At 43.1% G+C, this 26,702-nt stretch overlaps 3 protein-coding genes across 5 annotated transcripts in view; 2 read left to right on the top strand and 1 right to left on the bottom strand.

Annotated features, from left to right (window-relative positions):
- Positions 1-6,854, top strand: part of LOC147135735 (matrix metalloproteinase-17-like) — a 68,329-nt gene extending 61,475 nt beyond the window's left edge. For both annotated transcript variants that reach the window (XM_086054254.1, XM_086054253.1), the window contains 4 exons: positions 38-120; positions 1,544-1,696; positions 2,631-2,888; positions 4,604-6,854. In XM_086054254.1, coding sequence (XP_085910380.1) covers positions 38-120; positions 1,544-1,696; positions 2,631-2,888; positions 4,604-4,932 — 823 coding nt within the window. In that variant the 3' untranslated portion in view covers positions 4,933-6,854. The remainder of the gene's footprint in view (positions 1-37; positions 121-1,543; positions 1,697-2,630; positions 2,889-4,603) is intronic.
- Positions 6,855-10,196: 3,342 nt separating this feature from the next.
- Positions 10,197-16,184, top strand: LOC147135734 (T-box-containing protein TBX6L-like). 2 transcript variants are annotated; one of them, XM_086053622.1, is made up of 9 exons: positions 10,197-10,336; positions 11,991-12,138; positions 12,213-12,315; positions 13,258-13,422; positions 13,508-13,654; positions 14,912-14,988; positions 15,337-15,410; positions 15,489-15,708; positions 15,932-16,184. In XM_086053622.1, the coding sequence occupies exons 2-9, from the start codon at positions 12,011-12,013 to the stop codon at positions 16,095-16,097; spliced, it is 1,080 nt and encodes a 359-aa protein (XP_085909748.1). In that variant the 5' UTR covers positions 10,197-10,336; positions 11,991-12,010; the 3' UTR covers positions 16,098-16,184. The 2 variants fall into 2 exon arrangements, with proteins under 2 accessions (XP_085909748.1, XP_085909747.1); XM_086053621.1 differs by lacking the exon at positions 10,197-10,336 and adding an exon at positions 10,931-11,070.
- A 2,549-nt stretch (positions 16,185-18,733) lies between these two features.
- Positions 18,734-26,702, bottom strand: crkl (CRK like proto-oncogene, adaptor protein). Its single transcript, XM_086054038.1, has 3 exons — positions 25,521-26,702; positions 23,451-23,925; positions 18,734-20,435 (listed from the first exon to the last, which is right to left on the bottom strand). Exons 1-3 carry the CDS (start codon positions 25,829-25,831, stop codon positions 20,301-20,303), a joined length of 921 nt encoding a protein of 306 aa, XP_085910164.1. The 5' UTR covers positions 25,832-26,702; the 3' UTR covers positions 18,734-20,300.

Genomic DNA, 26,702 nt, shown 5'->3' with positions numbered 1-26,702 from the left:
TAACAGTCTCTCTGTTCTTTCCTCACATCTGTCTCAGGCTGGCGCGAGACGCCCCGGACAGATGCACCAGCTACTTTGATGCAGTGGCCCAGATACGAGGGGAGGCCTTTTTTTTCAAAGGTAGCCAACACAAAGGATGGATGACGCAGATGCAAAAGCCACGCAGCGTTGCGGGGGGTGAAGAAATGAGCGGAAGGAGCGCAAAAGATGCGGGGGGGGGGGGGGGGGGGAATTAAGAAAACGAAAATGAAAAGGAGGCGCTGGAGGAAAATGCTGGGGACGCCCAACCGAGACCCGCCGGGAGGCGGTCGTTCCCAAATCGCGTCAGGCTTTCATGTCGGCCCTCTTGAGTGGGCCCGGGGGGCCCTCCTGCCGACAGCAGCGACAGGGAACGGCTTTTGTATCGTCGCAAGCGGGATGTTTACTTGCGCTGACATTTCGGAAAACCTTCAAACTAATCTGTTTTACCAGTACAAATGCACTGTTGCCTTTTAAATGTTTCCATGCGATCAAAAGTGGCGTTTCCGTTGCCGTTGGCGCAACCTTTCACCTTTGAACGATGCGCGGGAATCGTTTTAAAAGCAAAAAGCCACCTTTTCGTTTTTCGCAATGGCCTGACGTCATTTGATGTCAAACGCGTTTTCTTTTTGAGGGCGAGTGGCTTAAAAGTGATGACGGGTTGCGCGTGTTGAGGAGCAATCATCAAGTGTGTTGTCTGAAGCGGCTAAATCAGCCATCTTGAGAGTGAGGTGATTTTAAAATAATCTTCCTGCTTTCAAATGAGAAACTAATCCCTTGAACGTGAAAATTCTCGATTGCTGGCTTTCGTCATATTCTCACCGTCCTAAAAAAAAATAATTGCCAAAGCCATTATATGACTTTTTTTTTACCCCCCTCCTAATTATCTCCTCATGATGCTGGCCACCTCTGCTAAAACCCTCGACGTCCTCGCTTGAACATGACACTACCCCTCAAATTGAATTCTTAATAAATATTCAGTATCGGAGTATGACAGCCATCGTTGAATCGATCATTAAGAATCCCGTTGACTGTCGAACCGATTGTTGATTAATTGTGTTGCGCTGTCGTTTGCGCCAAGACAACAACAACAACGTGCCAAATCACCTTGTCAGGGGGGTTCGAAAAAAAAAAAGAATTCAGAACATTGATTCAGCCAAGCCGTTAGAAATAAAGTCGAAAATAATGAATCGAGTGTTATTGTTCCTCCAGGAAATGTAGTCAAAACATCCATCCTGAGTTTCATATCGTTCAAAATTGAAAAGGCCTCTTTGACCATCATTCGTCTTCGCATGACGCACGAAAGAGTTGAGTTAAAATGATGAATTTTGAACTATTGTAATATTGAAGAATCGCTCCGGGTAATATTTTAGTGACGTCCAATAATCAGGCCTTTGTTGAATTTGAGCAGGAGAGAGGGTAAAAAAAAAAAAGAAATGCTCAAATTAGGCCAGGTTGGACATTCGTGTTGATTTGGGGAGATTTAACACATCTTCCTTTTTTTTTTGGTCTTTTGTCCTCTTAGGAAAATACTTTTGGCGGCTCACTCGAGAGAAGTACCTGGTTTCTCTGCGTCCCGCTCAGATCCACTGGTTCTGGAGGGGCCTGCCCGCCAATCTGGACAGCGTGGACGCCGTCTACGAGAGACCGGGCGACCATAAGATCGTCTTTTTTAAAGGTGCCTTTGCCAGTTCCTCAACACCTCCTTTGAGTGCGGCTGAAATATCAATGTTCTATATCACGTTATCGTAATGCCCCTGTACGAGGATCAATTCTCATTTTTTGGGGTAATAATGACGGTAATGGTGTTATAGCTGAGTAACATGAATCAATGCTGCCAGCTAGCCTGCTGAAATCTGTGAGGGAGGACTCAAAAGGCGGAGTAAACAGATCTTTTTTTTTTTTTTTTTGGAACGGGACTACGCACATCTCCAGACGACTTTCAAGTCGAGTCAACTTCGCCGTCTAAGCTGACGAAAAGTGCACATTGGGTTTTGCGCGACTTCTGGGGGCTCTCATTAATGATGCTAGCGCCGCTACTCATACAGAAACTACTTTATAAAAGTCTGTTTAGCAGATTTTTTTTTTGTTTTTTTTAACGTGTATGGACCACTAAAAGTTGGAAAAGCCTCTCTTGTATTGACTGAAAGCCAGTCGGATCTGTAAAACCTCCGAGCTATATCACTCCACACCTGTAATACGATGAAATGGGTCGACGGTGAGTCCCTGCTAATAAATTGTGAATTTCCACAATTTATTTTTGCTCGCTTAAAAGTGAATATAATTACCTATATTGACAGTTTCAACAATAAATGTAGCATTATATTCCCAAAACACTTCCATAGCATTTTCATTGCCGATAAACATCTTCAAACATTGCCGCTAGAAATGCGCTACATTTCTTGCTAGCTTAGCGCGCACATGTATAAAGTGCAGTACCTGTTCGTTTTGTACATGGCGACAATTCTGATGCCGATCATGAAAAATAGTCCACCCTTTTTCAGGTAGCCTTTTCATGTTTTGTATCAGCTGGGCGTATTAGCTCAGCGCTAGTGAGAAGCGCATAAAGGCCGTGATTTTGGATTTGCCATTCTCGTTGCTTGCCCGATCAGGACTCAAGTACTGGGTGTTTAAAGACAACGTCATGGAGGAGGGTTTCCCGCGTCCAATCAGCGACTTTGGCCTGCCTTTGGAGGGCGTGGACGCGGCCTTTGTGTGGCTCCACAACGAGAAGACCTACTTTTTCAAGGGCAACCGCTTCTGGCGCTACGACGACCACCTGAGACGTATGGACCCGGGCTACCCTAAAGACAGCATGCTGTGGAAGGGGCTGCCCCCCCAACTGGATGACGCCATGAGGTGGTCTGACGGTGGGTAGCCAAATTTGTGAATTTAAGAATGCTGGCCGTAATTGTGCGGGCGTTCGCTGGAATTGATTCGAAATGACAATAAGTACGAAATTAAAATTGTAATATGGAATAAGTGTAACTCAGATACTTGTTTTTTTATTATTTTAAATGATCTCGTGTGCTTGTTTTGGTATTTCAAGCCTCAAACCTTTCATTCTATTTTCACTTCATTTTTACCTACATACTCTTGTTTTGCAAACGCCGCACTTTTTTGTGTTCATTTCGTCTATGTGACGGACCGGTCCGTCCATCCGCCTTTCGTCTTTCGTTTGCAGTCGACCTTTAGTTTATTTTTCACGGCGAGGTTTCAAATGTATTTATTTATTTTTTTGATCATTATAATTTTTGGTCATTTTTTTTTTTTTTTCCAAGCTTGGTAGTGTTCCCATCAAATCTTACATGTTAGCTACTGTAGGTCACCAAGCTACGCCTAAATTTAGCACCCAGTTGTCATCTACAGTAGCATGGCAATAGCCATGTTCTCGCATTCATATGGCCCTTTGATGCTGATGCTTCTCGCAATGACTATTCAAAGGAAAATGTGTCATGTTTTAATCATAATCCATCATTATTAATTGTAAAAGTAGTAATATGCTTTTAATGATAGTTACGTTGCTTCAGGCACAAAGATGTGAAACAATTACATTCAATTCGTGCCAATAAATACATTCAAGGTTTGCAAGTGGACGCGAGGCAAGGGAGATTTTTTTTTTTCCGACAACTACAACATAAACTTATACATGCCGACCACCCCCTGTGTGTACTTAGTAATCTGCCCGTGTTGCACACAAATCCAACTGCGTCTGTAACATAAGGTGCACCGAGGGCTCGAGTAATGAGAGGGAAAACGTAAACAGTTTGTACGCCGGATCAGTGATTCATGAAATTAAGCCCTTGATGATATGTGTTCTGTTTTTGTTGTGAACGCTTAATGAGAGCACAGATGATTCAGCATATCTGGCATGCAAATTTATGTATTATTTTCAGACTCTTTGTGCAAGAAAAAGAAACAAGATCAAGTTCAAGTTTAAGTGGGTGTGAACTTTTGAGTTACAAGCTCCCTCTAGAGGACACAGTAGTCAGGATAAGAGTAGAATATGGATTTGTGTGTGTGTGTGTGTGTGTGTGTGTGTATAAATGAGTATATATGTATATATATATATATATATAAATGAGTATATATGTGTATATATATAAATGAGTATATATGTGTATATATATATATATATATATGTGTTTATATATATGTATATATATGTAAAAAAAAAAAAATATATATATATATATATATATATATATATATATGTATATGTATATGTATATATATATATATATATATATATGTATATGTATGTGTGTGTATCCACAATACGCATTATTTTTTTCCCCTCTGTTTTACCCCAAATGGCTGCTCCCGCTAATTTGTGGGTACAAATTAGCGGGAGCAGCCATTTGCCAAATAAAATGTTTTGGTGATGGTCAAGTTCAGTCAGTTTTCCGACGCGTCGCTTGGTGTGTCAAAGCGTCATTTTCCAGTCAGCGGACGTCCAACAAGAGACATCCGGCTAATGTGCCTTTGCTGACTTTGATCAGAATTGGGTACAAAATGCTCAAGAAGGCCCGATTATCGGAATACGTGTCCCTCACGTTGCGTCTTTTCCCCTCCCTCCGCGCAGGTTCGTCTTACTTCTTCAAGGGGAAGGAGTACTGGCGCGTGCCGAACAGCGACATGGAGGCGGAGGCGGACTACCCCCGCCTCATCGCCAAGGACTGGCTGCTGTGCACCGACATGCAGTCGGACTCGCCGGGCGCGGATGCCAAGAGCACCGAGAGCCGGGTCAACGAGGCGCACCCTCGGCCGGACCACGCCGAGAACGGCTACGAGGTGTGCTCCTGCACCTCGGACGGCGCCTCGCCTCTAGGGGCCCGGCCCTCCCCGTCCCCCTTGTGGCTGCTGCCGCCCCTCTGGACGCTCTCGCTGGCCCTCCGCCCTCCGCCGCTATGATGCCAAAAAAGACGATATCATACTTTGGTTGTTATTTATTGCACAATACTTACAGCAACGTTTTGGGACGAAGCCCTACAATCACTTTTGCTTCACATTTTTGCTCCCCAACTTTTTTTTTTTTTTTTTTTTTGCATCCTAGAAGGAAGAAAAGACTTTCTTGGATGTACCGACACTGGGCCTCAACAATTACTTATTTTCAAATGAGTTTTGGAGTCCTTTTAAGGAATGTGTCATTTTTATTTAAAGTACATAAGAAGTACTGGATAGCTTTGGCATTGAGTAGTCGCTGTTGAGTTTTCGTGGAAATTCAAGAGCTAAGAACAACACTGGTAGGTGTTACCGTTCGTAAGTACCTGTACCAACATTTTGTCACTTTTTTTTTATATATTTGTAGGGAAAAAAAAAACAACAACAAAATGTCATAACTGATTAACAGTAAAAGAAAAAGCTCCGAAAATGAGTAGGTTATGTGGAACACTTTAAGATTGAACACAATCCAATCTTTTTCAGATTTGAAAATATTGTCATCAATAAGAATCGGTGGAAATGCAAAACATCTCAAATCCAAGATTCAAACCCTCAACTACGAGGCAGACGTGCTAACCACCCAATGACAAAAATTCTCCACATGTTTTTGTTCATTTTTTAACGTTTTTAACACCCCAAAAAATGACAAAAAGAATACGATTCTTTTTCCGGCTCTTCAGACAAAACTCATATTTTAGAATGCTAGTTCGAATGCTGGTGACAGTTGAAAAAAATCTTCACTCCCGGAACTGTTTACCAGCCAATCACAGATTTCTGTCAACATTTTATTTTTTTTTAAATTATGTAGAAATAGTAAAAAGCACTTTTAATCATAAAACTTAAAAAACAAACGCTTTCACCTTAAAGGGGGCGTTTGCCATTGAAAAAAAAAAAAAACCAACACCTTTTGTCACTTCTACTAATTTGTTAAACAAGAAATCATGCTCACCTGAGGAAACACAACCAATCAGAAGCCGAAAATGTGACTTTTTGGAAAATTGCAAACGCCCCTCTTTTAACTTGGACAACAAGTGACGCTCGAATCGTACTACTTTGAGTTTTATGCTACTTCTGCTGTAAATGTTCAACACTTGAACCTCGTTGGGGCTGCTTCCTTCTTTTAGGACAAAGCCGAAGACAAAAGCAAAACGAGCGAATCCTTCCGTGCTTGATGAATGTGTAGTCCCGTGCATTTCAAATTCAGAATCACGCAACATTTCGATATTCTAGCTGTCCGGCGTTTCGTGTGACAGTGACGCTATGCTAAATAGGATGCATTGACACCAACCCCCAAAAAATCCAAACTATTAGTTGCACGAGGCTTGTTTTCATCCGAAATAATACAGTGATCCGTTATTAAACCAAATAATGACGTGCTGACTGAATACACTGACTGTGGACTTGCGTTCTACTTTAATGAGGGCTGTGATGGAAAGTGCTGGATAAACAAGAGCAAAGCATCGTTTTGTTTTGGTTTTTTTGAACTCCATTTTGCACGAGCGCTAGATCTCAATCCACAGAGGTCCAAACGTGTGCCAGGAGAACATCTGCCTTCTGCTTTTGCGACCGGCTGCCAACTTTCAAATGGCGGCGGAGGGACAAGCGCCGACGCTAACGGATTCCTTGCAAAAACTCCCTCAACTGCTCCCCTGTTTGTTTTTTTCCAGCCATTGATCATTTCCACATCTGTTTCGGCTTTTTTTTTTTTTTTTGTGTTATTCCCGTTCGCCGCGGTGACAGCGCTGCTCGTGTAAAGTTCTATTTCTCTATTAGACTGATATACATTATATGACTTGAGGGGTTGAGAAAAACAGCCTAGTGTATATTTTAAGTTGCATTTTGTAATGTAAAATATTTTTATAGAAAAAATCAAATAAAATGTCCATGAGCGACTTTGGTCTACTGAGGGTAATTTTTCTTCGTAAAGGCACGAGCATCTTGCGGACGCCCACTGCTGGGTTGTTCTTCTCTGTCACGGTCTGTGCTGTGTTGTCTTCATCTTGCATGCAGAACACATCTTGTCAATCAACACACACACACACACACACACACACACACACACACACACACACTCACGGAAGGCGCTTTAGTAGCAGACTTGCTGGCACAGGATCATATGCAAGTGGACATCAGAGTGTTTCCTAAGGGATACAAATTAGACGCCGTCAATGTCACTGTGATCTGAAAGAGTTCAGTAGCTCGTAAATCGATACATTGAAGTATCGAGATTTTCTATACCTTATGTTTTGCACGTTCTATAAAATACTTTTGCAACATTTGAGGTCCTTAAAGTTGAGCTTTGTGAGTTTTATTGATGGCACTCCTGTGTGTCAGGAACAGTTACTGGAACAGTGTATGCACTTTTCAATCGCGACACTTAAATAAATGGCAATTCAGTTCAAATTTTGGAAACACAGGCGTCATTTTATTCAACAATATACAGGCTATATTTTTATGATATTTATTGTTTAAGTATCGCAAGACATCTCAACCCAAATATCGGGTTCCTTATTGGATTTGGACAAAAGTGTATCATCCCAGCCCTAATATGTATATTTTATGGATTGACATGTTTTTGGAATGTGGAAGGTAGCTGCGTGAAGTTTCAAGTGATATCACGCATGCCGAGGGTTTTGAGTTTGGTTTTGACTTTTAAGGTGTAATTTTCCCTGCAGATTTCACACGAAAATGAAAGCCGAGCTGTGACAGTGATGGACTTTTAAGGGTGAGAAATGAGGCCCAGATAAACAGGGAAAGCAAACATTTGAGGAAAAGACAAGTGAAGGAAATGAAATGTCGTCTTGTGCAGAGACAGTTGACAGATGAGGAAGCAATTAATAACCTCGACGTTTACTCTTCCTATTTTCTCCACTTTCAAACCTTATTTGGATCGCTGTGACCTAAATTCATGACGAAATTATACAGTGTATATATATGATATTAAAGATGATGATTAACATGCAAAACAAAGACACTTGTTTGGAGATTAGATAGAGTAGGTGTTTGTGTACAGAGCGTCTATCGGATTGCGCTAAAGTTTAGCATTAATTAATTTTTTTTTTTTTTAATAGACAATGTCTAATTGTCTAAATTTTATGTTTAGTTTGACAGTATTCTTCCGTTGGGAGTGACCCCAGCAACCCAGCTAACAAGGTGTTTTTACATAATGTTCACATTTAGGCTACCAGAGGTTATGAAAGACCATACATATGTATTATGCATTATGCAGGGATTATTAATGTGTTAGTGGCAACTTGACTGATGTGTACTGGTATGTAAAAGTGGACCTTTTTTTTCCTCTTTTTTTTTTTTTTTTAAAGAAATGACATCAAAATCCTTCACGCCCGGGCAAGTCACCATCATCATTAACATAGCTACTGTGGGCTGAGCAGAACCAATCAATCAGCTTGATAAGAAATGGATAGTGAATATGAAGCATAAAGTTTGAAAATGTTTGAAAATGATGTTGGCCATGTCAAATGTGTCAAATGTTCAGCCTCTATGCCAAAGATTATTCTGCTCTAGCTACTGACATTTGTTATGAGTTTGTGGTGTCATAAAGAGATGGACTGAAATCTGAATTTTTACAGGCACGTTATGTTCAGCATAAAGATGAAGCGGTACAGACAGATTAATATTACTATTCATTATCAGGTTATTACTTTTTTTAATAGCAGACCAAAAAAAATGAGATACCATTTAAAAAGATAGTAGTATCCCTAAGATATAATTAAGCAAATACAAATATTTGACAAAATAAGTAACGTTTTTCAGAATCAAACTGATTTTAGTCACTGAACAGGTATAAGAGAAAATAAGATAAGATTTCAAGATGATATTATTCACGACTCATGCATTCAACTTGACTATATTCTCCTTATCCTGTCAAACCTACAGTATATTTAGGCAAAAACAATTTCAATAGCGCAACACAACGAAAAATACATCCAGCCATTTTTTTTTAAGGGGCCATTTTGTGTGTCTTGATTTTGATATCTATAATGCGTGTGCAGGTTCAGATCCACGTGCAGTGTTTCTTCCTTTTCTCGGTGTGTTAGCTTCCCACGTCAAATTTCAAGTTTCCACTCAACCACATGCAGGTGAGCCTTTGTCCGCTTTGTCCTGCAATTGTACAATAATGAGTCCCGTGCAGTGTACTCTTTTTCGAAATTTGTGTCTCATTCATTAAATCATTCGTTCATTCATTCGTTAAGACAAATAGAAAATGTTCTACTCAGAGCAGAGAACATCACCACGTGCCAAAAGTGTTATTTTGTGTCCTTTGTGGCCCTCTACTGGTCATAAAGAGAATGCTTTTTTTTTTTTTTTTTTTTGCACATCGTGTCAAATAATGACCAGTTATCGTTTACGAGAGTGGAGACAATCAGAAAAACGATTACCTGTCTTTCATATTCAATCTTTGCTGTCTAATGAAAACACATCCATCCTAAACCATTTGTAATGTGTAAATATTGCTGTGCACTTGTTGTAAATGTCATATATATATATATATATATATATATATATATATATATATATATATATGAGCGAGAGAGAGAGAGAGAGAGAAATGCACCGACTTCAGCAGTGTGACATCAAGTGTTGCGAAATGTTCCTCGGGCAGAAGCTCAAGTATCAGAGCAGTATGTGATCATTAGCTTTTACGCGCTGCACTTCAGGTCGCCCCGGGCGCCAATATTCTGGATTCCACCTTCAAGTGTCAGGTTGGTTCAAGCAGACGAGCAATGTTTCAACATGTCTGCAGTCACTGTGGGAAGTCCTTCCTGAGCACTCATAAAAATATTGAATGTTTTAAATCAACTGTAGGGGGATGGGGGGGGGGGGTGAGTTAGCAAGGTGCTGCTACCAACCAAACATTTCAATGAGGCCTTCCGCTTATTGTCTGCCCAAGTCGTTCTTTCATGTGAACGAGGTGCCAAGTGTCGGCTCCGTTCGGGAGCACCCTTTCTCCTGCCAGGATATTGAGGGGTTACCGCCGAGGGGCGGAAAGGGGGCTGCGGGGCCAAATGGCCTCGTGGGATTAGCAGCATTGTGTGGGCCGCTCCAATCACCGCTTTAATCTCAAAACTGCTTCTCAATACACAAATCAAGTAGTCAGGAAGGGACCTGTTTGTCTGCACCACACCCCCACCCCGCCAGACCCCCTTGATTGTATGGCCTAGCTACCAAACACTTTGAAATTCTGCCCTTCGCCTTGGCTTCGAAGTGAAGTCAATATGTAGTGTGTTTCTTTCCGATGGACCTTTACCATGTCACGTTACACTTGTACGCCGCGTGCAAAGGCTTCCGTGTCTGAGGGCAGGAGGTCGAGAGGCAAAATAGCCGCTAAGGCCGATCTGTCTTCAGAACAATGGTGAGCACCTGCGCTTTTTATGTTCGCTCTAATCGGTCAATTGACGATAAAAAAATAAAAATAAAAAAATTAATGTTTTGCGATACCGGCAGTGATTGAAAAAACGACGGCTAGCAAATCTTCAACGTGCTTTACGCCATCAAAACAAACGACGATCTGCTCTGATCACTTTACATCGGGAGCTTTTTTTCTTTTTCATGTGCAGCGGGTCAAAAGATTCACCTTAGATTGTGAATTTGTGGCAGCCATGACTAGAGATAAGAAATCTTCTCTTTGTTAGCAGCTAGCATGCCAAGCTAGCTTCGGAGGCTTCGAGCTTCAGCACGAGACGTTTTACATTAAATCAAGCGCATTATATTTAAGTTAAACTGTTGCTTAAGGAATAAAACCTTTACATCTTCTTGTTTTTTTTTTTTTTAAATGAACACTACTACCCTACTGTAGTTTAATGTCAAAGCCAAAAACCACTGCTTATAGACCTTTTTTTGACGTCCACTTACGCTATTTTAAAAGTGAGACTCATGAGACACAACTGCATCTAAACAAGTAATAAAAGCCTACCCCATTGCACTTACCTTAGCGCCCCACCCCCGTGCTGTATTAGCCCCTCCCTCTTTGTAATGACCAATCAAGTTCAAGGGTCAACATAGATCCGACATTAGCCTACTACAAGCACTTTCCCTCCAAACTTGGCCGGTTGGGAACCGTTGGAGGAAGCATGCAACACATACATGGTAAGATTCAACTTGTTCGCACTACATAGGGCAATAAATAATCAGATCGTGATATCTACAATTAAAAGAGGAGGTCTGATGCTTTACCATGACAAAGCACACTGAAAACGGGAATATGGTATTACTTTGATGTATTATGCATATTTATGTATGTGTTTGCATCGTTTTGTTTTGTTTGGATTGTATATATGGTTGGCAAATTGTGTATTTGAAAAAAAAACAAAAAAAAAAACAACCTGTATGTGAAAACAAACCTTCATAGTAGATGAGTTTAAATGGTTCTCACAGTACTCAATCTTCACAGTTTTTGATTGTCAATATTTAGAAATGACTTAATTAATTTGATTACTTTTTAATGATCTTACTCATTTTCACATTATTTCGTCATTTGCAAATTTCCCATTGTCGGACTAATAAAGGTTATCTTAAAGTGAATATTAGACAATCTCCACTGCTGTCCATTTTTAACACCCGCTTTACAACCCATTTTTATTCCTTGGCGTTCAACACAGCATGGTACTTGAACCCTTATTTTAGTGTCTTATTTGCTTGTATTGTTTTTACTTTGTTGGATGATGTTATGTTAAATTTTTACATTTATTCTTCAAAAGGATTTTTTTTCAGCTGCGGTTGTTTTTTTTTTTTTTTACAAATAAAAGTGAGTTGAAGTGAGTAATTCTTACTCACATTAAATCAATTAACAATGAGGCCATACAGGCCTCTTACAGACTTACTCTTGCGAAAGTATATGCTTGTTGGGCCAGATTGATTGCCCAACCGTGACATTTAGCATCTCTTCAATCATGTACCGTTGCCATGTAAACCGTTGCTGCTCATTCGGATTCCTTGATGCACTTTGTTGCTGTAAAACCCGGATTTCCAACCTGTGGCTCATTCTATTCAACACCTTGTCTATTCAGACTCCAAATCAAATCCGAGTATGCCCAGACTGGCCCCGACCGTTGACTCCTTCCTGCAGGGAAGCATCAGGATGACCCTGGAGAATGCCCATCTTTGGAAGTCCTTTCACAGCGTCGGAACAGAGATGATTATCACAAAACACGGCAGGTAAGGGCTTGATTTTTTTCTTTCCGCTTTATTTGAGACGCTCGCCCAAGACCCACCGGAAGCGTTTCTTTCAGGAGGATGTTCCCACATTGCAGCGTGAGTGTGACCGGCCTGCAGCCATTTGCCAAATATGTCGTCTTGATGGACATGATTCCTGTCGACGGTTTCAAATACAAGGTACAACCAATTTGTCTTGAGTGTCTAATAGAACACACGCAAAAAAAAAAAAAAAGAAAAGAATTGCAGTCTGCATCCAGACGTCAGGCTGCATTTCAAAGCCTTTCCTGGCTTCCTGTTTGTGCACGCTCAGCTGGAGGCCTAATTAATTAGCATCCCATTCAATGATCCCGGCCATACAGCCAATGGCTCGTCAAATGGCTCACATTCGCCCGGAGTGCCATTTGGTCGCTCTTTAGCACACACGCTTGAAAAACAAGAGTGGCGACGTCATGAATGAATGTGGAGACGCGGCTGCGATGAAGTTTAGCTTTGTCTTTTCATAGATATCAGTCACATCTTACGTAAATGAAATGGCACAGCGGCGACCACTTTCGCTTTCAAGTTGCCTCCCAACCGCGGTTTACCGGCGGACCGCAGATTTCCTCGGAGTCTTTTTCACCACTTTTTGTTGCCAAGGCAAAATTTTGCAAGGCTTAAGCAATTGTGCACCGAATCCCTATTTTAAAAAAAAGGGGGCGTGTATTCATGCGGGGAACGCTGTTTCCATGGTTCCATTGCGGCAGATTGGATTTTCTGCACAAACAGTGGATATCAAAAGTCTACACACCCCTGTCGAAATGCCAGGTTTTTGCGAGGTATAAACCACACGGGACCGAGATAAATCCTTTCAAAACTTTTCCCACTTTTATTATTGAGCTATAACCTGTGCGTCATTTGGTAAAACTGAAAATAAAAACAAGAGGAGGAGTAAAAAGAAACAACTCACGCCTGTGATGACCACTTTTTCTTCTATTTGACAAGGCTACGGCCTGACCAAATGAAGCGGCTCAAATCTTTGCGGCCGAAACGTCACAAAGCAATTTGTCTATATTAGACATGACTTGGGCCTAAAGCACACAAACACATAGTGAAATAGCTGGTCCATTTTTCTCTCTGCAGTGGAAGAAGGACGCATGGGAGGTGGCGGGCAAGGCAGAACCTCAACCTCCGTGCAGGTCCTACATGCACCCCGACTCCCCGGCGCCAGGAAGTCACTGGATGAAGCAGTCGCTGTCCTTTCTCAAGATGAAGCTCACCAACAACACCCTGGACCAGCACGGACACGTGAGGCATCACGTCACCGGGTTGTCTGTCGCCTTCGCACGCAAAGACGCAAAAGCATTCTGTGCGTGTGCCTCACCACCATCAGATCATCTTGCACTCCATGCATCGCTACTACCCGAGGTTTCACCTCATCCAGGCAGAGAGTCCCTACACGGTGCGCTGGGGCCCCTTGCAGTCCTTCTCCTTCCCGGAGATGACCTTCACTGCGGTCACCGCCTACCAGAACGCAAAGGTAGCTGCTACGATTCAGGAACCGCATCCGTGGCAATGTGTCGCGTAAACGATGGCCTGGCCTATTTGGATGGTTTTTTTTTTTTTTAGGCCGATTATTTTTGGCAGAATGAAATTCCGAAAATATGTCTAATGAATAAAATAACTTCTTTTCGGGTGCTCGCAACGGTAAAAGATATGAACTTCTTTCAAACCAGTGGTGTTACCGGGTGTGGGTGGGCATTAGTCTTACCTGGGGGGGGGGCAAAAAAGTGCTACAATGATGAAGTAGGTCGAAATCCAGCGTAGGGCTACTGCACCTTAAAACGTGTTTTGTTTTCTCCTTAATTGAGATAACTGTTGTTGTGATTTGGGCTAAACAAATAAAAAGTTGATTTGATTTTATTTGACTTAGAAGACAGCCAGAACTGAACAGTATGGACAATGTTTTGTTTTTTTTAAGGTGAAAGAGGCTGTAACAACACAAACAAAGGTTAAAACTTAGAACACAACCAATACTACAGAACTACATTCAATTTTCTTTGGGTGGGCAGAGCGTGTCCGTGGGTGGGCGCCGCCCCCCTGCCCCACCTCTGGTAATGCCCCCTGTTTAAAACCCTACTTTTCAACCCCGACCCAACTTTGAAAAATGATTCCTTACTTTGAAACCCACCCAAATTATATTTTCAAAATCTACTTTGAAACACAACATTATTTTGAAACCACATTTTGAAGCCCTACTTTGAAACCCTAACAATAGTATAAAACCCCACTGTGAGACCCTAACCTTAATTAAAACCCTACCTTAAAACCCTCAACCTACTTTGAAACCCTACTTTGAAACCTTAACCCTACTCAACCTTAAAACCTGAGGTCACACGTTCTGACGGTAGGCTACTGTATTTGTTTAACTACACAAAGCGAAAACCCCGCAAAAATCGGGGCGAATCTTTTGTTGTTGTTATCTTTGTCTTATGCTGTTATGTGTTTGTGTGTGTAAAAAAAATATTTATATATCAGCAAAACATCAGCTATTTTTTTTTTTTTTAAGCCGGGTCCTAATATACGTCACAATAATTTGGTGTTTTCCCCTTTGTTTCAATGCCAACCAATACAAGTTTATAAGGAAAATCTTTCGGTTTAAAATGTATTTTTCATATGGTCTCGCGGTGATGGGGATATTTCTCTCTTGTGGGCGGAACATATCCCACGAGATCAACTGGGGTTCACGCTACCGTATCCGATCGGGCACTGTAATGATGCTTTGCTGTCTTCCAAGATCACCCAGTTGAAGATCGACCACAACCCTTTCGCCAAAGGATTCCGAGAGGGAGGCACTCATACACAAGGGAAAAGGTAGCCATCCATATTGGGAGTGCACGGTGGAGAAAAATAAAGAACCGCTTTCAAAGCTAAGATAAGATAAGGGTTTCTCCTTGCTTTTGCTTTGTTATGTTGATATGAACTTCTTTCTCATTATTTGACTTTTGCTGCTGCTGTTTTTGAAACCATCCATCCATTTTTACTAAAATGACAGTGATTTTAATTCCTTTTGGTTAAGCAAAAATACCTAGCTCGACACATGACCAAAAATGTATCTTTCTTTTTTTTTTGTGTCAAGGCTTTTCTAAACCCCGATGGTACCAATTGAGATTTAAGAGATTATTTAAAAAAAAAAAAAAAATGTATCATTGTTGTTCGTAGGTGTCGCTCAAACAGAAGGCCGTCGGAGAAAATGTCCTCACCAGAACGCAAAAAGCATTGCAAAAGTCCTTCAGGTAACATCAAGAAGACACCAAGGGACAAGATTCATTTTGAGGAATAAGACCGTGTGCTAGGCTGCAATTCCCTCACAGGCCTCGGGGGGGCGCCCTCTGCCACTCAGTCAGAGGAGGCAGGGAAGAACCGCGGTGCAGGAGCCGAGTCGGTGAAGGGGGGTCCACCTCCCAGCTGGAGTCAGGACCACTCAGAGGCTCTGCAGGCTGAGCCGCTGGAGCTGCACGAGTACGAGTACAGCTGTGAGGAGCAGATGGTGCCCGCCTCGGTGGCCTATCAGCCGTACAGGTCCGACTTAAGGTAGGGATGGAGCAACGTTGCCGTGCAAGATGACTACCAATATAATGACATCCAATACAAACATGACCCGATCCGTGTCATTTGCGTCTGCAAACGAGCGTAAATATCTTTGTGAATGCAGATGTTGTGATGCACCTCTTCTATTGGATTGTGCAGGTGTTGCTCTGCGGCATTAACACGAAGGACTGTTGATTGTACGCAAAATGTGTCCAAATGTAAACAGGGCTGTGGAATATTCCAGAGTTGTGTTCCCCACCAATGATGTGGATGCGGCCCACCCCCTCGCCACGGCAGAACAGGGCGCCCAACAGCATGCCTACCAGTACCAGCACCACAGCAACGCGGCCGACTGGAGCCAGTACCCGCTCTTCTCCTACTCGTGCTGGTGAACCGCCACGGCGAAGCAGTGTTGCCCCTATGAGCCGACACTTCACATGTATGGACGTGTATAAATGTGTCGTGACGAATCGCTTGCTTACCGGGGGTGTGTTTTGCATTACTGGACTTTGCATCATCGTCGTCGTCATTCGTTGGAAATTGCAGTGTGAAGACATTTGCAATTTGTTGTTTTCTACTGTAGAGTTTGCCTTTTTTTTTTTTTTTTTTTCCACCTTGCAGTCAGTACTTGAAGATGTAAACTCTGCACTGAACACACAAACTAATAATACACCACAAAATTGTTAGTCCAACTTGTCTAATGATTAGCTTGAAAAAAAAATAAAATAAAAATCCATATTTCAACTTAAAGGTAAAAACAAATATATTCAATTGATAAGTGATGACTAAATGCTACTTAATATTAGTTGCCTAATAATATAAGTTGTACCCGGTTCACCTTGGCAGTTGTGTTGTGAAAGTGGAAGTCAACACAAAAGAAAAATCGAATATTTTATTCTATGCAGCCCAATTAGACTAAACTTTGTCGAATATGAATTAAGCAACAAAATATACCTGTTTTTGTCCATCTGAGAGGGCGGCCATTTTGCCACTTTCTGTTGACTGAAAATGACATCAGAGTTGCGCAGGTAACAACCAATCACATCTGTGACGTTCGCAAACTGGGCTGTGATTGGTCGTTACCTGAATCCCGAGCAACTGTGAAGTCATTTTCAGTCGACAGGAAGTGGCGAAATGGCTTGGTTTTGTTGCTTAATATGTATTTCACAAACACAATATTAAGTGAACGCTCATGGGATATGATGGGTTGTGTACCGATGACATGCTGCCGTAACGACATGTTGCTAAATGTCACAAGAACACGACGCACATCTTGATGGGCTGCATTTCAAATCCTAGCAGCTGACACATTACAGGAGCGTCTGGAAGATGGAAAAGTGTCAGACAGAGCGAGGGCGGAATTACCAACACGCACTGGAAGTCTGGCACAGTTTCTTCGGCGGCAGAAGGCACAAGCGTCTGGACTGTAAATATTTTATAACACATGTATCTGGGACATTTAGGAACCTTCCGGGAGATCAAACGCCAAGTGACATGTTTCTCCACCAAGAGGTTTTACAGAACAGTGAAAAATGCATGAGATCATGTCTTACCACGTGGAGTCCAACATTTCTATAGCGTCATCTTGTTTAGTTGTCTTGAGGAGCTGGAGGTTACAGTATAGCCTAGCTAGCTAAAGTCGACTGGCTACTAAGTTGGTGACCCCTCAGCTAAATTAAAAACGCTGGTTGTTTTTTTCCCCCCCAAAAAACGCTTTACATGTTTTAAAAAAAACGCCTTACTATACATGGTCGTTTAAAAAAAAACGCCTTACTATACATGGTCGCTATTTTTTTCCCCAAAAAACGCCTTACTATACATGGTTGTTTTTTTCCACAAAAAACGCCTTACTATACATGGTTGGTTTTTTTCCACAAAAAACGCCTTACTATACATGGTTGGGTTTTTTTTCCAAAAAACGCCGGTTGTTTTTTTCTCCCCAAAAAACTAATATACATGGTTGTTTTTTTTCCCCAAATTTTGCAGGCAAATTTTTTGCAGCTGAATTTTTTTTTTTGCAGGCGAATGTCTTGACAAGTTGAATTTCAATGCTGAAAGATTCAATGTTAGGAATTTTGATGGTAAAAAAAAATTCAATGTTAGGAATTTTGATGGTAGAAAAAATTCTGTATTAGAAACTCGAATTCAAACTCCGATGGCACAGATTTACTTCCATAGAGAAAGCTGCAGATCACAGAGAAAACCCACACAAGCGCTGTAAACATGCTAACATGCTCTGATAAAACGTCACATTTGAAAACATCCATACGTAGCTGCATAAGAGGGACGGGAAAAGGGTGCAGCGCTAATGGACTGTATGAAGGCTTGCATCGACTGCTCTGCACTTTCATTTACTCGCTCACAAAGTACCCCGAGGAGAGGTCAGAGTTGCTGACTTGAATCAAAGTGGGTCACGTGACCGCAGAAGCAACCAATCACTGAACAGCGCTACATCGATTCAATGACGCATTAGAGCCTCTGTCCCCTTTCTTTGAGGTTCATCTCAAAGCACAGGTAGAAGTCAGCAACGTGCAATTGACAATATATAATTCCTGAGTCAAAAAAGGTGTTTTACCTGAAACTTTGTGAGACAAGGGCCCCAGTTCAAAACGAAATTTGTGCATCGTACAATCATTTTGGATGAGTGGCGATGTTCGGGCAGCGCAAATTGTTTTCAACAACGGTGCAGGAGAAGCTAGTGTTTCAAACTAGACGCTCCTGCTCCAGCTTTCCCTTAAAGGCATCGTCACGCCACTGTCTTGGAAGGCCTGAGCACCATTCCTATTGGCCAGAGGCGTTGAGAGAAGAAAAAATAAAAATAAAAATGCAAACGGGCTCGTGACACTGCCCTTGAAAAGTTTCCTATCTGCCATGTCTGGGTCAGCTGACTTTCTTTATATAGCACTTCATTAAAATTCATTAATTGCTTCCTTTCTCCTGGGCGCAGCCACAAAAAAAAAAAAAAAAAAAGTGGAACTATCATGTGCACATGTGTTGTTGCGCTCAAGAACACACAAAAAGCTTCAAGTAGTAGATGTAAATTTTATTTACTTGTTCTGTACATAAAGGGTCAATACCGGCACAGGTGTTAACCATGGGAAATATTAACACGTGTCAATGGTATAAGAAAATAAAAGGCACAAGTCTTAATCCTTAAGTAAAAGACAGGCTTTGCTAGGGGTCAGGGGACACAGTAATACTGTTAATGCCATTAAAAACAACTCAGAAGCACGAGAAGTTCACCTCAGGGAGGGTCATTGACAGTCGGGGTGTATTGCTTAATTAGTCGATTGGATCAAGTGTGAAGACCAGGAGGCTGTAAAAGTAAAAATAACAATGAAGAAAATGAACAACAAAGCAGCATGTGGCCACAAGCATCTCCTTGTTTCCCTTTTTTGTTGAACAGCATCACTCAGTCACAGAAACTCATCGGACCAAATTTAAAAAAAAAAAAAAAAAAGCAATTTGATCAAAAACAAAACTAGTAGCTGACAAAGAGGCAGGTCATTATTTATTATTATTTTTTTTTACAGCAGATATGTCAAGTGTGAGGGGGCTCCTAAAGTTAAAATGGAATCGACATTTACACAACTGACACGAGGCAGCTTGCATAAAGAGATCAAACGCTACGCAGGCCCAACATTTACAGAAAAAAGCTTGTTAAAATCCCAAATAGACAAGGAGGCGCAACATCATTAAAACAAAACAAAACAAAACACACACACTGAACGCAACAAACAATGCATTTATCTTTGTCTCCGAGAATCAAGGCATTTATGGGCTCTCATTGGCTTACAGAGACTGCAGGGGCGGGGAACCATTTTTGTTTCGAGTCGTCCGAAGGTCATATTAAATTCAGGACAAAAAATATGATACGACAATCACATGTGTGTTATTATATATTAGGAGCAAATATTGTTCCGGTGGGTTCCCCACCACTATGCAGTCACAAAGCTTGGCGTCATTGCCTTGCAGCTCATCTCTACGCATAGCGGAGACATGCGAAGACACCGCCGCTTACATACATCATGTCCATCGCAAAATAGACAAAAAAGTCATACAAATTGACACAAATTGTGTCGATTGGGAATTAGCAATGGAAACACGTCAAATCCTCAGGCGGTCATGTGTGTGCTTCATTAAGGTAGTCGGACTCAATTGCGTAGAGAAAATATGACATTGCCTCGCTGCCCCCCCCCCCCCCCAACCCCCTCCCCACACTTTATACAAATAATCACAACACACACACACACACACACACACTCAAAACATGTCATGTCATGTGCTGTGAATATACATTAGAGATAGAGAAATGAAATGGAACCCGGTGTACGAACACTGCTTGTCGGGGGGAGTCCGGTTTGAGTTTGGATGGATCCAAGGATGTAAACAGTCAAAGCCTTGCAGCAGTTGGCAACAGCAGTGGCAAGAAGAGGAGGAAAAATGGAGGGGGGATATTCTGATCTGGTCACGGTACAGCCCCAAGCGGGAAAAGCACACGGGGACACTGGTGGGTGGTAGACAGGGGGGGGGGGGGGGGGGGGGCGGACTCACGCACAGCTCGGTCCAGGCAAGGAGGTCGACTCTTAGGTCAGTCAGTCACTCTCATCCGGGTTCTGGGGGTCGAGAATTTTCACGTGGGTGAAGGGGAAGAGGCCCCTCCGTCCGTTCACCTCGCCCTCCCACTGACCGTTGATGTTCATCCGCGTCACCTTGACTAAGTCGCCCACCTGCAGAGGGAAGCATACGTTAAAAGAGGGAAAAGGACGTACACTGGCAACCCACAGCATGATGGGATATTTCTTCCATGATCTAGTGCTACTATGAAAAAAAAAAACAAAAAAAAAAACATCCTGAATGTAGTCAACAGTGTGAGTTCAAACCGATAAAAACGGACTTATTACATTTTGACAACAGAAGCGGTTTTACTGATTAGACGGCCGGCGGCCGCTCAGATGGCTTGGTGGCGCGAAGGTGACCCCATTCTGGTGGCACCATATGGTCTTTAGCAGGATTACGGCCAACGGAAAGCCACAAAGCGAAGGCACGAAGCGAAGGCACGCCATTTGGACTTTGGGCTGGAATGACACTTCACGGACGTCAGACGCTGTCTGCAACAGGTCTTGCGGCGCAAGGAAATGAATGACCAGAAAGCTACAAAACGAAAATTGCGCCCGCCTCTTAGGCAAGAGCGATACAACCGCAATGTATCGACGAGACATATTTGGATTTTGCAAGGTGATGAAAGCACGTTTACGAATGTAGTTGCTTTTCTCCAAGAAAAACCTCATGTGATAATACGCTACGAGTCATTCTCACTCGAATCCGAAATTTCTGATTCCGCAATTCGAGTCGCCACCAATTCCTGCGCAGGCCGAAAATCCATCACGGCAACGAATCAAAACACTTTCTCGACCAGTAGGCAACCAACCACCAGGGGGCGAACGCAAGTTTAAGGCCTCATTCGGCTGCCTAAATTACAAGCAAGGCACTCGCATAATTATTCACTTAGCCCTTGGAAAACTTCGAACTCTTGGGTAAATTGTATTCTTCTTATGTGTTCTGATATGATAATCCATCCATTGTTAAATTTCATTTTGCACTCACTCTGTCTAAAAGTAGTGCAATAAAAATACAGTTCTTTCCCTAACACGATGAATACTTGTGATTCAAATAACACTGGCAAACAATATATTCTTGCGTTATTTTTTGAGGGGGTTTACTTTAGTGGCCCACTTTACAACGACAAACGTAGGAAGCCAACCTTCACAGAGTGACAAAATGACACAAATTGGCCCAGGGCCGTGTTTATCTTTGTAATTAGTAAGTTATTAAGTTTCAACCGGGGCTCCTTGAACGCAACACAAAACAACCCCGCAAACCCTCCCAAAAAGTGCTCTGTCATCCAAATTCCAAGTAAGTTATCTCTTGCCATGACTTTCTAGTTTCAGAGACGGTTAATTGGCCTTGCAACCGGATCATTACACTCAAATTGAAGACGCCATCATCTTTGCTCTGTGGTGTACGCCCACCAAACCGAACTACGCATCGTGTCAAGTTGTCGCTTTTGCCGCAGTCATGCGCAGTGCTGTTGCCCAATGTTGGACAACAACAACGGAGCCGAGCGAAGCGCCTCGGAGCCCCTACGCATGGCATACGTGCACATTATGCGTCGTAGAACACGTTTCGAGCAGTGGAAGCCGTTCTGAAAGTTAACTTTCATGCGACACGCTACAGCGCTCGTGACGAGGAATGAAACCGTTGACGTCTTTTGACTCATCGGTATCATCTTTCGTGGGAGTGTTACATGCAAGAATATATATATATATATTTTTTGGTATTTAAAAAAAAAAACGCGCTCTCCCTTGCCGTCCGTCTGCCTGAAACGACCACCTAGCCAAGGCTGCTACTTTAGCCAATTTCTATTTTGCGTCAACTCCACCAAGAGACAAAGAGTTATGTTTTCAATTCCGTTTTCGGCTTTTCTTATCAGCATAACGCACGTTAAAATTTAGTGCGCAGCTTTTGCTATGACGAGGGATGAGCATGTGGCTAAATTTCCTTGACCCCATTGCTGCGAGACATCATGGAACCCGATCGGCCCCACACTGAATTTTCACCAATCAATTAGGGTCGTCAATTATGCCCAGCCTTTGATCAAAATTCAGACTATTTTCTGACGATCTGTTCCGTTTTTCGGCCGGTGTGGAATTCTGCACGACGCCGAGTGCCTTTTTAGTACACTTGAAATCAATATTCACAACAAACACCACTAGCATGGAGCAGGCGACAAGGCATATTTGAGGCCTGTCGGAAAAGTTCCAGGACTTGTGTCACAAAAATGATTATTTTCGACTACAAATCGAACAAATCCCCCTGGAGCCTAACAAACTTTCCAGGTTTTCTCCAGAGCTGGGCATCGCCTATCGAGAACGGACCGAACCTGTACAACATCACTCGCAGGTGCTGTACTCCTGACACGCGGCCGAGTAGGGAAAATAAATAAATAAATAAGACAGTGTTGTGTACGTTGCGGCCCCACGGACGCAATGACATGCGCCCCATATTGTTTTTATTTCACCGATCACCACGCCGTGCGTGCGCCTCTTGTTTTTGTTTGATATTCTTTCTTTGTTTGGCGACGTGTCTGCGGTTAGGCGATGCCCAGCTCTGACTTTCTCTGCCACGCCTTCCTAGAAGGATTATTATCTCCATCATCACAGCCATCTTGATTTCATCCACGTCTTCCAAATGAGCCCCCCCATTGGCTTGGGGGGAAAAAAAAAAAAAAAACAGAGCCAGGTTGATGAGGCGAGGGAGGTTCCTACAGCATGGTGGTGATTTTCTCTGCCGGACACACTCAGGAAATTGTGAGCAGGCGAGCTGTCATGGTGAAGCAGCCGCAAGTTCTCCTCACCTCTCTTTGCACACTGAACAAAACAATTGCCACCGGATCTCTTTGTAGACACGCCGGTTGCTGGTCTAGCTCACAATGAAGGAAGAAACTCCACGGTTTGGAATTCAAATATATCTTTTGTGGCACCGGTCCTGGAACTTTTCTGACACAATCCTTTCGGCTGTTTTCGCCGAAATGTACACTCAATGACACACTAGCACATTAGCTTGTTGACGAGTCGTCAGCTGTGATACTTTGGAGCGATATTTTTTGATACTCACTACTTCCACTTAACCTCTGATTTACTCACAAAGGTGGCGTAATCTAGAGAAATGGCGTTTTCTGTTACCTCTAAAGCAAGAGCCGTCTTGTCGTAGGCGCAGGGCACTCGCTTCTGGATGGCTTTCGCCATGACAGGTCCGTTCTGCAAGGACGACAGCGGCGTGTTGACAGCTCCGGGAGTGCCCGGGGGCAGCGGCGAGGGGGTCTGCGGCTGGGCGTAGGCGTGGACCAGCGCATGCGAGGGCTCGGGGATGCCGTAGCTGTTGGAGTTGCGGGAGCCCAGGGTCGGCTGGCCCGGGTGCGGCGAGGGTCGTACCAATTTCTCCACGTAGGGGACGGGGATCATGCCGACGCGGCCCTCTTTGCTCTTGGCGCTCCACCACTGCTCCTCCGGCTTCTCGAGGATGATGAGGATCTCGCCTTTCTTGAACGGAAGGTCCTCAGCGTCGCTGCCGGTGAAGTCATACAGAGTCCGAACATACTCCAGGTTGTCTTCCTGGCCGCCCAAGAGCTGGATCGGACCGCTCACTGTGCTTGGGTACCTTGGAGACGATGGGACGGAAAGGAGGGGGATACTGTATCATTCGAAATGCTGACAACCACTTGCTGAAAACGCCACATTTGGGGATTGTCGTACGTGTGCGCTAGGCACTAAGCTAAGTTGCTCCGCGCTAGCTATGAGCTCCAGCTGGCTAATCATACGACACATCACGTGACGAGAGAGAATAGAAGACGGGGCATCCTTGCGAAGCTAACAGGAAATGTAGCGAAAGACCAGAAAAAGCGCTTCGGTGGTAAAGTACACTTCACAGAGGTTTGGCTGGAACCGCATTCCAGCGAAGATGAATAAACTATAAACAGCAAATTAGCAGGTAAATTAATAGATACAATTTTAAAATGGCTTCATGGCAAGCACACACTTTCGAAAAGCAGACAGAACCACTACATCATCACATACGTCAGCCAGGAGAAGCCAATAGGTTCAAAAGTACAATTTACAATGTCAGCATTTTTTCAAAAATCTATTTAGCTTTGTTAAGGGACTATATAACGTATTTAAGAAATATTTCCATTATAATTATTTGCAATAATAATTGCGGTATATACCATTCGTGTGAAGGGATTTAACGTATACCATATAAATTTTGGTAGCTACAAATATTTCTTAAACTATTACATGTGATACAATTTTTGGTCCGTGACGATTTGGACGATCAGAATTCGACACAAGGTGGGAGACACCAAAGAAGAGCTACACATTGTTAGCGACTTAGTTCGCTTAGCCTTGGCACAATGTTATCAGTGATGATAAGCCAAAGAGGAAATTAAAAATGATCATAACACGAAAACAGGAAGTTCTGGCCAAAAGCAGTACTCCAAGGTAAGGTTTGGACCACGTTTGTATGCGTTTTAGTCTGCCACGGCTCGTTCGATGATTTAGTGACAATCATGTAACTTGGCTTAAAACATTACTTGTGCTTCATTTAAAAGGTGTATTTTGACGAATGTTTAGGATAGTGAAAACAAGCCATGTGATGCGGAGGTTTTTCCAATTGTTGCTCATGACATCCTAATGGCGACAATTACATTTTTTTTTGTTTGCCTTTTGAAGCATATCGATCAAAAACTTTCTGGGCTTTTTCACAATTGTATGACCTTTGAGCTGGGGAAAAATGTTTTTTTTTTTTATATAATTGCCTCACTGTCGTGACTATGCTGAATTTAACTTTAACCATTGTTTGGACGATATTGAAACTTTTATGGATAAAATGAGAAGATGAAACGATGGATCAGTAAAACTGTTTTCTTGTGTTCAAGTTCCAAAGGATTTCTGTACTTTATCTTATAAACAGTATCATTGTTTTCCTTCTATCATCTAGACTGCACATATTCGTGAAAAGCGAATAAAGGTTAAGTGAGATACAATCAATTATGACATTTCCATTAATCTTGTCGCACCACATGTGTAGTTGTAGTGCAGCCATGTGCACCATTTTCCGATCAGTCTTGATCCTTCGTGACATAACAGTCTGCAGTCTAACTGAAAGTAGGTTACTTCGGATAAAAATAGCCAACCCAGATAACGTCGATCTGCAGGCAATCTTACATGGCAGCATGTACTTTGTGACCGGCCTACCTGGGTGCTGGTTCTATCAGCGTGGTCGTGTCCAGGTAGTGGATTTTGTAGAACTCCAAGAGGGCGGCCAGGTGCTCAAACTCCTGGTCTCCGATCTTGAACCTCTTGCTGGGCAAAGAGTTGATGATATAGTGAGACACTTTGGAGTTCTCGGAAACCGACAGCACGTAGTCCCCGGGGCAGGTGGACGAGTCTCGGACCAGGAACATGCCATGTCTTTGTCCTTGTAACCTATTCTGTGCCTCTTGGCGGGACACGGGTCCAAAATACCAGGCCGAACGATCAGATGAGTCAAAGCGAGCAGTGGACATCTCTGTTCAAAAATAAGTTAAATTCAGTCTACAGGTGAGAGACCCACAAGCCGGGCTCTGTGTGAAGACAACTAATCACTGCAGATTGGAGGTTGCAGGGCAGGTCGTTCGAGCCTCCACCTTGGAGGTTGTCGATCTTCAGGGACCCTCCTGCAAACTACCTGACGTGCTCAAAAACAGGCTGGTCCGAGCCAACTTTGGACCATGCTGTGGTTCCGGCGGTAACCAGGCTCGGTCGAAGCGGTCAAGAAAGACACAAAAGCAAAAAAAAAAACAACAACAACAACAAAAAAACTTACGCCAAAACAACAAATGTCCAATGAAGCTTCCCCTTTTGCTTCGTCCTTCCGAGAAGACACCAAAGATTCTCGTCTGGTGATTTATCTCCTCCGGTCAGTGTCGGTTCTGAGAAGAAGAGGAGGGGGGTGGAGAAGTGGCCTCAGTCCTTCCTCTGATAATTCCTCATGTCGGCTCAACGCCGCCGCTGGGAAAATGACTTAGCAGAAGCTCCTCGGCACACGCGTCGCGGAAAGGCCTACTCGAAGCCCCCGCCTGGAGTCGGAGCGGACTTTGGAGGCGGCGGAGGAGAAAAATGGCGGCCCGTCACACGTCGTCTTCACACCAGAGATTATTTCACAACAGCGGGTCGGCTCGTGCGCGTGCATGTCATCACGTGACACCGGAGCGGTGGCGCGCGCGTCGCTAATATTCCCACGAGGGCGTATTCCCGCAATACTTTGCTCTTCTTCGCGCTCGTCGCCCCTCAACGCGGCCGCCGAGGAGTGCGAGTACGAGGCGAAAAAATGGCGACGGGAGGGCAGGTCCCGCTTTCGGAGTGCACGTCACTCACGCCCGGAGGGGGAGATGGGAG

The sequence above is a fragment of the Filicampus tigris genome, chromosome 15, assembly GCF_054856515.1.
Source record: "Filicampus tigris isolate MCC_2025a chromosome 15, RoL_Ftig_1.0, whole genome shotgun sequence".
Taxonomy (NCBI): Eukaryota; Metazoa; Chordata; class Actinopteri; order Syngnathiformes; family Syngnathidae; genus Filicampus; species Filicampus tigris.
This window is presented reverse-complemented; position numbering and strand designations above follow the sequence as displayed.